Raw genomic sequence first — 13,135 nt, 5'->3', positions numbered from 1 at the left:
TTATAATGAAAATATTATAAAATACCTACAATATGTTCAAATATATATCACTGGTTTTCTCAAATTGAATGGTTTTGGCAGGCAGGAAGAAATTGCCTTAAGGCAATATGCCCGCCCTTATGCATATGTGTGTATAAAGTGTTTAAATAAATAAACATCAAAAATTAAAAAATACATAAAATAAATAGAGTGCGATCAATAAGATTGTTAGCAAATATTTATTAAGTAAATTTAATGACGGTGTATTTTTCCATTTAAATTCGGTACATGATTACAGATTAGATATAAAGATAAATAGATATGTACTGCATTTTTGTGAAATTGGTGTGGTTTGTCTATTAACGTGTTTTTAATTTTCACGAGAGAAACTATGTGCGCTTACTATGACAAATGCATATTATGATGATTTGGAATTAAAACTGATTAGCACAAGTGATTGAGTGTTGTCTCTGATCAGTGCTAAAACATTGCGCTACGTGACATTAGAGATAATGAAACAACATGAGCAACTAATTAATGTTTTTGGTAGACATTTCTTGATAAATCTCAGTAGTTGATGATTTTGATAAAAATATAAATAAAATTCCTCGGTTAAATTTTATTATTACCAGTCCCGAAGATGCCTACTTAGGCGAAAGCGCTCAATGGTTAAATAAAACAAAATAGTGATTTGATTTAAAAAATTTCACATGGTAAAAATATATTGCACACTGGCACAAACACACGATTGTATTATAATATCATTCACAGTTATTCACCGATACATTGTCGATCAATTCGCACATAAAATACTAAAACATTTATTACTGCGCAAATTAGATATGCGAAAAAAAAAATTGATCCGCGAACAGAACGAATGTGCTTTTGATTTGATTACTTCAAATAAGCTACTGGAGTTTTGCCAAAACGTAGACAGTATATTTATCAAAAGAATTTAAAGAAACACAGATAAAAACAGTGATATTGATCAACAATGTTAGAGTGGTAATTCTGCAGTGGACACTTTCGCACTGTATATAAACAGTACAAATATGAGCGAGATGACATAACTGCCAAAATCAGAGCTCGCTTCTCTTAAAAAAAGATAATTATCATGTTGAGTAAACAGTGGGAAGCGTTATCAAGGTCCCTCTCCCGAGTGTTTTAGATAACAAGTCTCAGTAAACAGAGCTCGGTGATTTGTAGCTGCCATTATATCTTGTGTGAGGAGAAGAGGTTATCAGAAAGAAAAGACGGTGCATTCAAGAGCATGCCAACACAAACGTCATCTTTTTATTTTCTTGCATTTGTACACACGCTTAATTGTTTGAAATAGGAATGGGTACACCACAGGATTTGATAAAATAAATAAATATAAGCCACGCAAGCGCGGTTTCACACGGACGACATCGATCATAATATTGGTTAAAAAAATAAAAAATAAATCCCTATCGTGAATGGACAGTCAGCATCACTGAAATATAAATAAAACGCCATGGTGATAAATTGCGAAACGAAAATTTAAAACTATTTAACTATAAATATCTTTAACCGTCAAATAGATAGAATTATTAAAATGTCAACATCGTATTAGAAACAACTACAAACATTTCAGCACACGTACGGAACAATTCAACGATATCGCTGAATATAAATGCAATAGAATGTACGTACTATTTCCAATTATGGCCGTTTATACAATAAAAACACAATATTTATAACACACATTTTTGGAAGGTCACAAATATCAATCATCATCCGAAACATTAGTCCAAAGGTTTAACCCTTTTCTTGGCAACGTATCCTATAATACACATATCTTTTTTTTTTCATCAATAAGTACACAAGTAAAAAAGACTTTAATTAAAACTGCTTTATCTCATTCTTCATTCTTTACTGCATTATCACAATTCAAAATAAACTTAAAAGAAGAAAAAAAATGTTTGAGGTTCTGAAGCGTTTTCAAACATCAAATGTGTATTTATTTTTTAAATTCTGCCAAGATAAGGGTTAAAAGTTAACACGTGGTCATCTTGATCGAAAATGGTTTCTTCGACGGTTTGTTTTTGTTCGATCAGGAGTCGTTCGGATGGAGGGCGATCACAAACTTGGAGCCGAAGGGAGAACTGTACTGGATGCCGAGGTCGGTAAAAATCTTCTTGGGAATGGCCATGTTGCAGAGGTAGAGCTTGCCGTTGTCGGGCGAGTGCGCGAGAGGCAGCCCGGGCAGCAGCGAGTACTTGGCGACGATGCCGGGGGTGGCGGCGGCGGGGGGGTCGAGCGCCAGTACGGGAGCGCGGCCCTGAGTCACCCACTCCGCCAGGTGCGGGTATCTTGTGGGTTCCTCACTGTCCTCACACAGAGCCGAGATAACCAGATCCACCGAGGGCAGGTCCTGGATATTGGTCGTGAGCTTATTGCCCGTCATCTGATACACGGCGAGGTGCTGGCGCAGGACACCCTGGACGTCGGCCCCTGCCACAAGCACCACAGTGGACACCCCGTGGCAGGCCAAATGTCGTGCACATGTCACGCCCACAGCTCCCTGCCTGGAATGGAATTTATACATATTTATATTTATGGAGTTTCTTTGCAGAAGATACCAAACTGTTTCCAAACCCCCTCCTAAACTCTGGAAAACTACCCCAGGATTAAGACTACATTGATGAATGGACTAAAAACTAGCTAATTTTGCTGAAATTACTTCTCTTTACTCATTCAGAAAGGGACAATGCCACAGCACATGTTCGGCTGTTTGGTTTGACACACCGCAGCCTAACTTGGATTGCTTACAAGAGCAAAATGGAGTTTACCTCTGAATTCTCTGTGTCCCGAAATTATTTGAACTACATGGTGATTCAGATGCCAATGCCTGTTTCCAACCCTTGTCCTCACATTAGGGTAAAAGGAATAAGTCATCTACCTTTTGTAGAGGAGTCCCATCTTTGCCATTTGTCCATAGTTAACTCAATTACATGTGCAATATCCACTTTCGGGGGTTTGTCACTACGACTAACTGTATGGCCAAAATACTCAACCAGTTCACCCACTTTCAGCATACCATATTTTGCGGACGATTAGACGCATCGGACCATAAGATACACCCCGATTTTTGGTTGAATTTTTACAGTAAAAAGTGCATCTTATGGTCCGAAAAATACGGTAATTATTGCCACCGTGTAAAAAGTGCAACTTAACTCAAAGTAAACGGAAAACTCAGCGGCCGAAATAGGAAATGCCGCTGTAGAAACAGTTTTACAGCCCGTGTTCGAAAGTAGAGACAATCTGTGACCACTCAGAATTGCAAAATGTATATTTTCAGATTATACCTTATGCCACCAGACTCTGGCAGCATATGTCAGTTGATTTTGTATGCGTGAGGAACGAACTGGTGGCGTGGATTATCTTAGATATTTTATGCACAAAAACTTTATACTCTCATTGTTATTTTAATCATAAGCTCCATGGTCTTGTGCGGTGAAAATGAAAGTCTGCTTCTTTCTTCATACTGTAAAATACTATAAAGGGTTGTGATCCAGTGGCTAGTGTCTCGGACTCACGGACCAAAGGTCCATGGTTCGAATCCCCCTCTACCCCAACTTGGTTCCATTTTCTAATAGTGAGTTATTTACAACTCGTTGAAAATGGCCCCTCAAAATTAAATATTTGGGTAAATCATAAGAACGTGACAACCCCTTGACTCTAACTCTCTTCGGCTATCTCCAGAGAGCAGCAAAAGAGCGTCATTTGAATAAGCAACAATGGTACACCCGGTCGGCAAAAGCAGCCTAAGCAGGTCGTCAAACAAAATATTCTACAAAGTGGGACCCGATATAGAGCCTTGTGGACAACCCATCGTGATCTCACGAGTCGTCACAGACGATCCAAAGATGACGGAGATGGTTCTTTCATTTAAATAACTAGAAATAGCCCGGAACCTTTCGGGCACCCCCTAACTTTGAGTTTTATTAATAACATAGGTTACCATATGTTATGGAATGCACCAAATATGTCTAAAAAGATGCCGCAGGTGTATTTCCAGCCACAAACTATACTCCAATTGTTGGCAAATTGAAGCGCTTCAATCGTCGATTGTGATTTTGTAAAATCAAATTGTCTCTCACATGGAGATGACAGGCAAAAGTCCAATCTATTGCGAATATTTGTTTTTAATACCCTTCCGAAAACTAGGGCCTTTGCATCATTTTCTTTAGCCATAATCCTAAGCAGAACCACACGACACCAGACATGCAGGCCTCGAATGAGGCAGTATCTCACTCTCAGCAAACTTCCTGACATTCTTTACAATATGGCCATTGATACAATCTAAAACAGGAGCCTTCTTTGAACCAAGCGACGCAATTAAATACCCAATTTTCATCTCAGTGACCTTCACTATGTCCGGGTCTCTCAGATTGGTGGTTTGCGCATATTTATTTTTACCTGTGAGGACCGATGAGGAAGGCGACTGTGGGCACCTGGTGCGTGTTGCGCGGGTGCAGGCGCCGGCCGCCGCCCAGCAGCTGCAGCGCCACCTCCGCACCCGCGCGGCCGAGCAGCTCGCCCCCGCCCAGCCCCGCTCGCGCACACGCTGCGCTCACGCGCCCGCGCAGCTCCCGGCTGACGGAGGGGATTACCAGACCATCGTCTGCAATTAGATAACACCAATCACTAATTAACCATTTAACACTTGGATTTTATAAAAATTTTAACACCTCGTTTCTCCCCTGCAGAAGTAAGCAACCATTTGCTTTTTTTGATATTTTATTTTTTTAAATTTTATTTGTTCTAAAAACTTATTTTAATGTGCCAATATGTCTTCTTGCTCATACTGATCATCGTGGTTTCGGATGTGACAGGGTTTAATGAACACACTGTATATTATTGGTCAATAACAAAATAAGTGTTTAAACTAATAAATAAAATTACAACAGGGATGCAGAATACCTTAAATAAGGGAATATGGAAGTCCAGGCATTTACAGGGCTTATGACCTGTCATTGGCTAGTTTCTTCATAAAAATTAACAAATGGAAGAATTAAAGAAATATAAATGTTCAAACATAGGCAAAATGGTGAATGTTACACAGTGTGTAAAGTGGCCACTTAAACCAGCCAATGACAGGTCATAAGCCCTGTAAATGCCTGGACTTCCATATTCCCTTATTTAAGGTATTCTCCATCCCTGTTGTAATTTGTTAATATTAATGACTCCCGAGGGGGTGAAATCCAGTCTTTTGTCTACGAACATTTGGACAAACTCAAATATTGTAATAAAAAAAATACGTACATTTTGAACGCGGGGAAAGGGTTAAAATGGGGGTAAATGTTATAGAAGTGCCTGACGTCATCGCGACCTGTGTAGATCTATTGTGACGGGTCCCCGTAACTTACGTAGTTCCATCCTCCAAGCCCAGGTCTTTAGAGAGTCTGGCCACTGAGTGGCCAAGCCCGGATCCTATTAGTATCGGGCTATTATAGAAGGCGAGCTCTCTAATATCCTCAAGTCTAACCAGTGGCCCCCGAGGATGAGGCTTCTTTTGTGATATTAAGCGTCACATTCACATATAATGTGTATTCATAGGTGTTTTATAATGTGCACTGTAGAACCTACATCTAGAAGTTTCAGAATGTTTCATTCTAACAAGGTGCTTAATGTAATATAATAAAAAAATACTTACTTCTTTCATTTTCGTTTCAACTTGTTTTCTCCAAACAGAATAATACATTATAAATTAAAAACAGGCTGAAACATCATCATCACATTTGTATCTAAATGTTTTTTTTGCACTCAACATTGTCATTTGTCGATAGGCGCATTAATTATCAGCTCACCCACTATACATAAAATTCACTCTTTTTTTGAGGACGTAGCGATTTCACCGTTCCATACAAACGTTCCGGAGTGTCAAATAAATTATTTTTTATACAACCGTACATATCTCTCGCATCGATTTAACCTAATGTTTCTATTTTCGGATTTTAACTATTAGTCAATAATTATTATGTGAGACCGTGACACTAAAACAGAACCAAATCCTGTTAAATTATTATAAAATGAAAAACTGTGTTATGTGTTACACATATTTTAACACTTTATTTATAATTTATCAGGAAGTGTTATGAAGCGAGTGCTGATTCAATCGGTATTTTACCTGAAACATATTCCAAGGTCCCTCTTCCATCGCTAGGTATAACAATGGCTCTATAGGCAGCCGGCTGCGAGGTCAAAATATTCTCATCGTGTCGGTACTGCTGTTCACTGGGATTTCTACGGAGGTGGTCAGTCTGCCTCACCTAATAAAAAAAAAATCAACTTACACGATCATACTCATTAAAAATGTTGAATGTAGCCAAGGAGGTTAATGGAAATTTACAAACAAATGAACCATCATGATCTTTCCCTGTACAGATAGGCAGAGAGGATACTCCATAAAAAAACAGTAGCCATGACCTTTTTGGCTGATTGAGATACCATGAACCTCTCGAGGGGCAGTGAGCCCTTTTTATGACGCTGCATGAAATATTATTTCGATTCAGGTCCATAATGATGAACTTACATAGCACCTCTCGTAACAATCCGATCTACAACATCATCTTCATTGTCTCGTCAAAGGTCTCGGGAACTCTCGACGTGCTGTCATCCTTGACATACCAAGATGATGATGCAGGAATAGATGTAGATGATACTCTTACCATTTCTGCTAGCTGATTTTTTTACAAACATGTATCCTCCTATACAAATTTTTCAACTTTTCAATAAAGTTTGATTATGAAGTAGCCTTTTCTCCAAAATATCAGTGTGAGACCATTCAATAGGAATGCCCCTCACAAGACCCATCTGAGAAACGATATGGAAAGATATAAATGCCTTATAATTTATAATTAATTTTATCAAGAATAAATTGATTTTCAGTAAATAAATTTGGCCGCGATAAAGAATTAAATTCCACTAAGACCCTATTACTCCCTATGGTTTTTATTCCTCCTCGACAAATAATACTTAGAACATTGTTGGAATGTGGGTATTTACCTACGTCTACCTAAATGTACCCCATCTTTATCAGCATAAATGTAGTTGATAGTTTCCTCCGCATTCTTTTTTTGGATCAAACTCACTGCTTTTGCAGGCGGGAGGATCTCCTCAGGAGTCTGACTTGAGAGGCTGTTTGCCTCTCATTCTGGTGGACTACAATATAGGAATTCCTAAATTGCAACTGTTCTCCTCTAAAACCTTTTCTATTCTAAAACCATCTGGAGGATCGGGAAGTTTCTCCCCTTTTCCCATATTTCTAAAATGGGAATTTATCAGTAAATTAAATTTGATAACAACAGAAAAAATAAATATTTATTTAAATTTTGATTATTGTTGCAAATCGATAATGTAAAAATTGAAAACTGTACAATTTTAAATTTAAGATAAAAATTAGTGAATATAATAAACTATAGTCCTTAAAATATGGCTTGATTAGACTGACAGTTGTCTGCAAAAGTGACAACATAACTTTGTAGTAACGTCTAAGGAGTGATTTATATTGACACACGGAAAATCATTAGTATCTGGTAAGTTCATTTATTTTTTTAATACAATGCTTGACATATAAATCAACATAAATATATAAAATCAGCTTTTAAACTAAAAAAAACTTAAATAAACTTAGGTGCGAAGGTTTTCACGGTCACTGTTATTTATTTATTTATTCATTATATATATACGGCCTAAGCCAATTACAACAGTTACATGAAGAAACATAAATGCAAGAAACTGAACAAAAAGAACATAAAACTATTTAGCAAAGACAAACAAGGGCAAAACAATAATTGTATACAATATATTAAAAAAAACGAAAGACCTAAAACTTTGAGCTAAACCATGCCAATCCAACTTCATCCCACACTGTTTAGTCGCGAAGAGATCTACGAAAAGCCGGAAGATCTATCCCAAAAAATTCCAAGTCGTGTGATGAATTGACTAATCTACACATTCTGGACATTGGGGCATAAAAACCAAAGTTGCTCTTAGAAGATTTTATAAATAGCAGATTTTGACTTCTGGTGACACGGTTGGGAACATGAAAAGAAATTGATTGCAACAGAGATGGGACATCACTTAAAGCATTAAGTATTTTTAAAATGCATATAAGGTCCATCTCAGTTCTACGTCTCTCCAATGAAGACAGATTAAGAGACTGCTCTATTTCAAAATAAGAATAATTACCCCTTTGTAATCCGAGCTACCAATATGTTTATCAATATGTTTCTTTTTTGGGTGATACGGTGTGTGTTGGATTTGTTTCGACGTTTTGGCTACCATTGCAGGAGCCATCTTCGGGGTAAACTGAGTGACTTACCCTGCCACTCAGCTTACCCTTTTTTTTTTTATTATTGTTGCAAATCCCAAAAAAGAAACATTGAAATAAACCTAATTATTAACGACGTTCTTACAAGGTTACATCATTTTGCTAAAACGTTAGAGATGGGACAAATTGATCAATGTAAATTGATCAAATAAAAAATATATTTATTTGATGTTGTGCATGAAAAAAGTATTAATGCTTATTTTTTGGGGAATAATTGTCTTAAACAAACTAAAATAGGCTTGTTTTCGGGTTTTTATATCAATTTTCGGAAATAGAGTTTCATGTTTGCATGAAAAAACTGATAAAATGATTTGATCGGTACATGATCAGTGATCAGTAATTTCCCATCACTATTGACATTAGTTTGACAGCTGTCAGTTTTATCAAGCTATATTTTAAGGACTATAGGTAAATGTAAAAAAGAATGAATAGTGATCCAAAACACAAAGTTTACAAAAAACTTCAGAAAAACATATGCAAAAAAACAAAAAACTTTGACCACTTTTAATAGTTATTGTATCACTTCGACATCTATGCATATCTGGTAAAAAGTTATATTAATATGTTATCAATATGTTTCTTTTTTGGTTATACATACCACATCAGGCTTTTGCGATTGGTTGAGTTTCTCCCAAAGTGCTTGCTTATCAAATAGAGCCAAGTTCTTCTCAAAGTCAAAGTCCTCAGTCATTATGGGGTCGTCACTCGGAGTTCCAAAACACATATCATTACGACGCTTCTGTTTGTCTTTTTTATTTGGAGTCCCTCCCATCATACCCATACCTAAAATACAAGAAATTACAAAAGTGGAAAGTATCTTCCAAAACTAAAACAATTTATTATTTCTTGTAGAATCAATTTTAAGATTAATGTTTTGCCGAGGTTTTCTTAGAAAATATAAATAGATATAATTAAAATAAAAACATTTTGTTTTCAACCACTAATTATTTATTTAAATATGGACCGGTTTAGAGGCTGTACTATGTACATAATGAATAACCATAAAGTCAGTGCTTCAAATATAAAAATTAAATTATAATTTTTAAGAATCTTGGAGGCCTTCAAATTATTACACATAGGAACTTATAAATCGAATGTGATGGTTTTTGAACGAAATGAAAGTGTGACTAAATGTGAAATCACTGTGAATGGAGTTATACTAAAACAAGTAGAGGAATTCGTGTATCTGGGAAGATATTGAAAGGAGGGTGAGTGCCGGGAACAGAGTGAACGGTGCACTTAAATCGACCTTGCCAAATAAATGTTTGTCACAAGAGGCAAAATTGGCAGTTCACAACGGAGTCCTAGTCCCATCCCTGATGTATGGGAGCGAAGTATGGACTTGGAAAAACAGGGATGAAAGTAGGCTAAATGCTGCCGAAATGCGATCTCTCAGGCGAATGTGTGGTAAAACTATGTACGATAGATGCACAAATGTTGAGATCCGTACATTATGTAAGGCTGAGACAAGCATTATCGACAAAATCAAGAAAGGAGCTCTGCGCTGGTTTGGACATGTAGAACAAATGGACGGCGAAAGAACGGTTAAGAATATTTACAATGCGAATGTTGATGGATGCAGAAATAGAGAAAGACCGAGAAAGACATGGCATGACCAAATCCAACAAATACTCAAAGATGGACATGTCAAAAGTCGGAATAATCGGCGCGCGTGCATGAGAAGATGTATGAATGTAGAGGAAGCGAGATCTGTATGCAGAGATAGAGTGTTGTGGCGTTCTATCCTCTCTGCCTACCCTTACGGCGAAACGGCGTGATGGTTTGTTGTTGTTGAACCTATAATAACCTACTAAGAAAATGACTCACCCCCATTATTATTTTTCATACTTTTGCCTTGAATGTCTATGGGCTTACTCTTAGTATTCTGATTATTTGATTGCTGGGGCAAAATTTGAAATCCATTTGTGTGACCAGTGTTGGGTTTCTGATTAAATTGCGCTGTGTACTGATTACCAGTAAAGTTCTGGTATTTTCCCGGCTGTGACAAATAGTTTCCTGAACTGTTGGGCAAACTCTGACTATTTCCATAATTTCCATCGCTGGTGGATGGCGCAGATTCTGTAATAGCTAATTTTTGTGTTTTCTTCAATACTTTGGTTACCTCTACAGTACTCTGTGGTTTCTCCTTACTTGTTGAATTTGGATCAATTATTTGTATATCTTTAATATCGGAGGCTCTGTAAAAAAAAAAAACAGTTATGGAGAAATTGGTGAAAATAGAAACTTGCTACAGTCAATCACTAGTTAATCAAGAGGAAAAAACGAATTATTATATCAAATAAAATCAATAGTTTAGAATGAGCTGACTACTATTCCTCAAATCCAGACAGTGTTATACTGTAAGTACCTATCTTAACTTTTAATGATTTTGTGTTTATATTTTCATGAAAACTTTAAATTAAACTCGAAGAAATTTAAATTGAAAAAAAATACTCGTATATATTATAAAAATCATATTTGCAAATCTTGCAAGAAATTTATTATTCTCAAGTTAAAACCACCAAGATTTCTAGAATCGAACTCACCAAATCTAAAAACATCTGTAGTAAGCATGATGATAAATAAATATGTACATATAATATTTGTATATTAGTGTGATTAAGAATCCACTTCTTCTCCAAGCTGATAATCTTCTAAATTTACATTGTAAAAATGTGCCTTTTTTTTATACAGTGTTTTGTAGCACATGATGGAATTTTGTACATTTCTGGATACTCGAAGGCTGCGATCTTCGTTGGAATCATTTTCAGTTAGTATGCGTAGACCTTCATCTATAAGTGAGAAAGCTTCGGACATTTGATTGGTGGTCAATCTACAAGGGCCATTATATTCCTCTTTAATAGTGGATTTTTTCATGATGCTAGACGCGCTGTTTTTACATGTTTTTATCGCATTATCTACCAGTTTAGATGGTTTCTTGTCCACTGATCTCAGTAAATCCGATATAAGAAAGTTTGATAGATTTTCTTCGTCGTCTTGTAAAAACTCCACAACATCAACTCCTTCCAACCCCAGAGTGTTGGCCTGTTTTATTATGTCTTCATAAACTTTATCTACAATTTCAGGATGAGAGAAATCATCCAGCTCGAAGATACATTCCGGCCAAATATTTTTCCACATGTGATTCAGAGTCAACCCGCTGACTTCTTCCCACGTGTCGGCCATTATTTCTACGGCATCGATGAGAGTAAAATTTTTCCAGAAACTGAAAAATCTGGATTGCTTTCCTTCCTCGACTTCCTTGATGAGATGCCGGAATATTCCCCTCATGTAGAAAGCTTGGAAATTAGCAACCACTCCCTGGTCCATGTGCTGAAGTAGAGCAGAAATGGACTTCGGGATGTAAACTACGCGTACGCACTCCGAAAGTTCGTCCAAGTTCCCCGGATGTCCGGGCATTTCGTCTACGATCAACAGACACTTGGGAGATATTTGTTTCTTGGCGCAATACTTTCCAACTGCCGGACAGAAGAAAGAAACAAACCATTCTTGGAAAATAGAAGTCGTCATCCAGGCTGATTTGTTGGTTCTCCACGTAACGGGCAAGGAGTAAAGAGTGTCTTTTACTTTACTGAGGGGATTGTCCAGATGATAAATTAGCAACGGCTTTAATTTGAAATCTCCCGACGCATTACCGCCGAGTAGGAGGGTGAGGCGGTCTTTGAAGGCACGGAACTCCGAGCCGGCGAGTTCTTCCTGCGATAGGAAGGACTTGGAAGGAACGCTCTTCCAAAACACATTCGTTTCGTTTACTCTGAAAACTTGCTCCGGTAAGTAACAGCCTTCTCGGATGACACTCTTCAGATACTGTAAGTACTTGTCCAAGTCGTCTGTGGCGGATGAGAGGTTTTCGGTTAGCAGCTTTATGTTGTCGAGGGAATATCTCTTCTTGAACCTGTGGAACCACCCGTTACTCGCAAAAAAGGGTTTGGGACCGGAATCATCCCCTATCGCAGTCTGCAGGATTTTGTAAAAACTTCGAGCTTTTTCTCGAATTAGAGACACAGTAATGGGGATGTTTCTCTGCAGGTGATCTTCGATCCAAGCGTTGAGCACCCGCTCCATCTGCTCCAAGATGCTGTGACGAAAGGAGGCGATCTTTCGAGAGTTCGGGGTCGCGCGCTGTGCCCACAATATTATCTTGTCTTGATTGCTCTTTATAGTCGACACCGTGGACCTGGCAAGTCCGAGATCTCGAGACACCTTACTAATACTTTCTCCGGCGGCAAACCGTTTCAACACTTCCATTTTGATTTCGAGAGATATGTACTGTCGCTTCTTGACTCGTTTGCGGAAAATAGTACTGGAGAGTTTCTTGGAAGACATTGTGTGGCGGCACTATCACTTTGCATTCACTATTAGTATTATCGAACTGAGCGGTACAAATGTACAACAAAATCGAACACAGAGATCAGATATTGAGAGCTATCCGGAACTTCCCGCTGTACCAAAAACAACTATACACATAATAACAGACAGAAATTAAAATAATTTTGCTAACGTCACATTTGTCAGATCAGAAAATACCACGTAAATGAACAAATTTCACATAACAAGATATTTATTACACGGGATGCGAAATCTTGTGCACATTTTCATGTTTTTACATATGAATCCGGAGTTTCACACAGACATGTATGTGTACCTACTACCTACGTAGTGGGGCAATAACGGTAACAAATACGTTTAAATTGCAATAATTTGCTGGAAACTGCGTAAAACAAATAAAACTAGGAAAATAGATTTACTTTAGTGTGACTTGAGGCTTTGGGTAGA

At 37.4% G+C, this 13,135-nt stretch overlaps 2 protein-coding genes across 7 annotated transcripts in view; both read right to left on the bottom strand.

Moving 5' to 3' along the window:
• Nucleotides 1–1,051, bottom strand: part of Nedd4 (E3 ubiquitin-protein ligase Nedd4) — a 63,060-nt gene extending 62,009 nt beyond the window's left edge. For 2 of the 6 annotated variants that reach the window (XM_088235907.1, XM_088235908.1), the window contains exon 1: nucleotides 609–700. The gene's annotated coding sequence lies outside the window, so the exon portion shown is untranslated. Of the gene's footprint in view, nucleotides 1–608 lie in introns of all 6 variants that reach the window. The other 4 variants (XM_088235911.1, XM_088235912.1, XM_088235904.1 and 1 more) reach the window with 4 other exon arrangements.
• A 189-nt stretch (nucleotides 1,052–1,240) lies between these two features.
• On the bottom strand, nucleotides 1,241–13,130 carry LOC148275280 (enhancer of mRNA-decapping protein 3-like; the record flags this gene model as incomplete). The annotated part of the gene is made up of 6 exons (XM_088235922.1): nucleotides 1,241–2,528; nucleotides 4,423–4,627; nucleotides 6,134–6,275; nucleotides 8,937–9,121; nucleotides 10,166–10,536; nucleotides 13,108–13,130. Coding segments are annotated over 6 exons (1,401 nt in total), but the record flags the coding sequence as incomplete, so codon positions are not given.
• Nucleotides 13,131–13,135: the final 5 nt, after the last annotated feature.

The sequence above is a fragment of the Micrasema longulum genome, unplaced genomic scaffold, assembly GCF_059751315.1.
Source record: "Micrasema longulum isolate JH-2025_06_02 unplaced genomic scaffold, ASM5975131v1 h1tg001467l, whole genome shotgun sequence".
Lineage (NCBI taxonomy): Eukaryota > Metazoa > Arthropoda > Insecta > Trichoptera > Brachycentridae > Micrasema > Micrasema longulum.
This window is presented reverse-complemented; position numbering and strand designations above follow the sequence as displayed.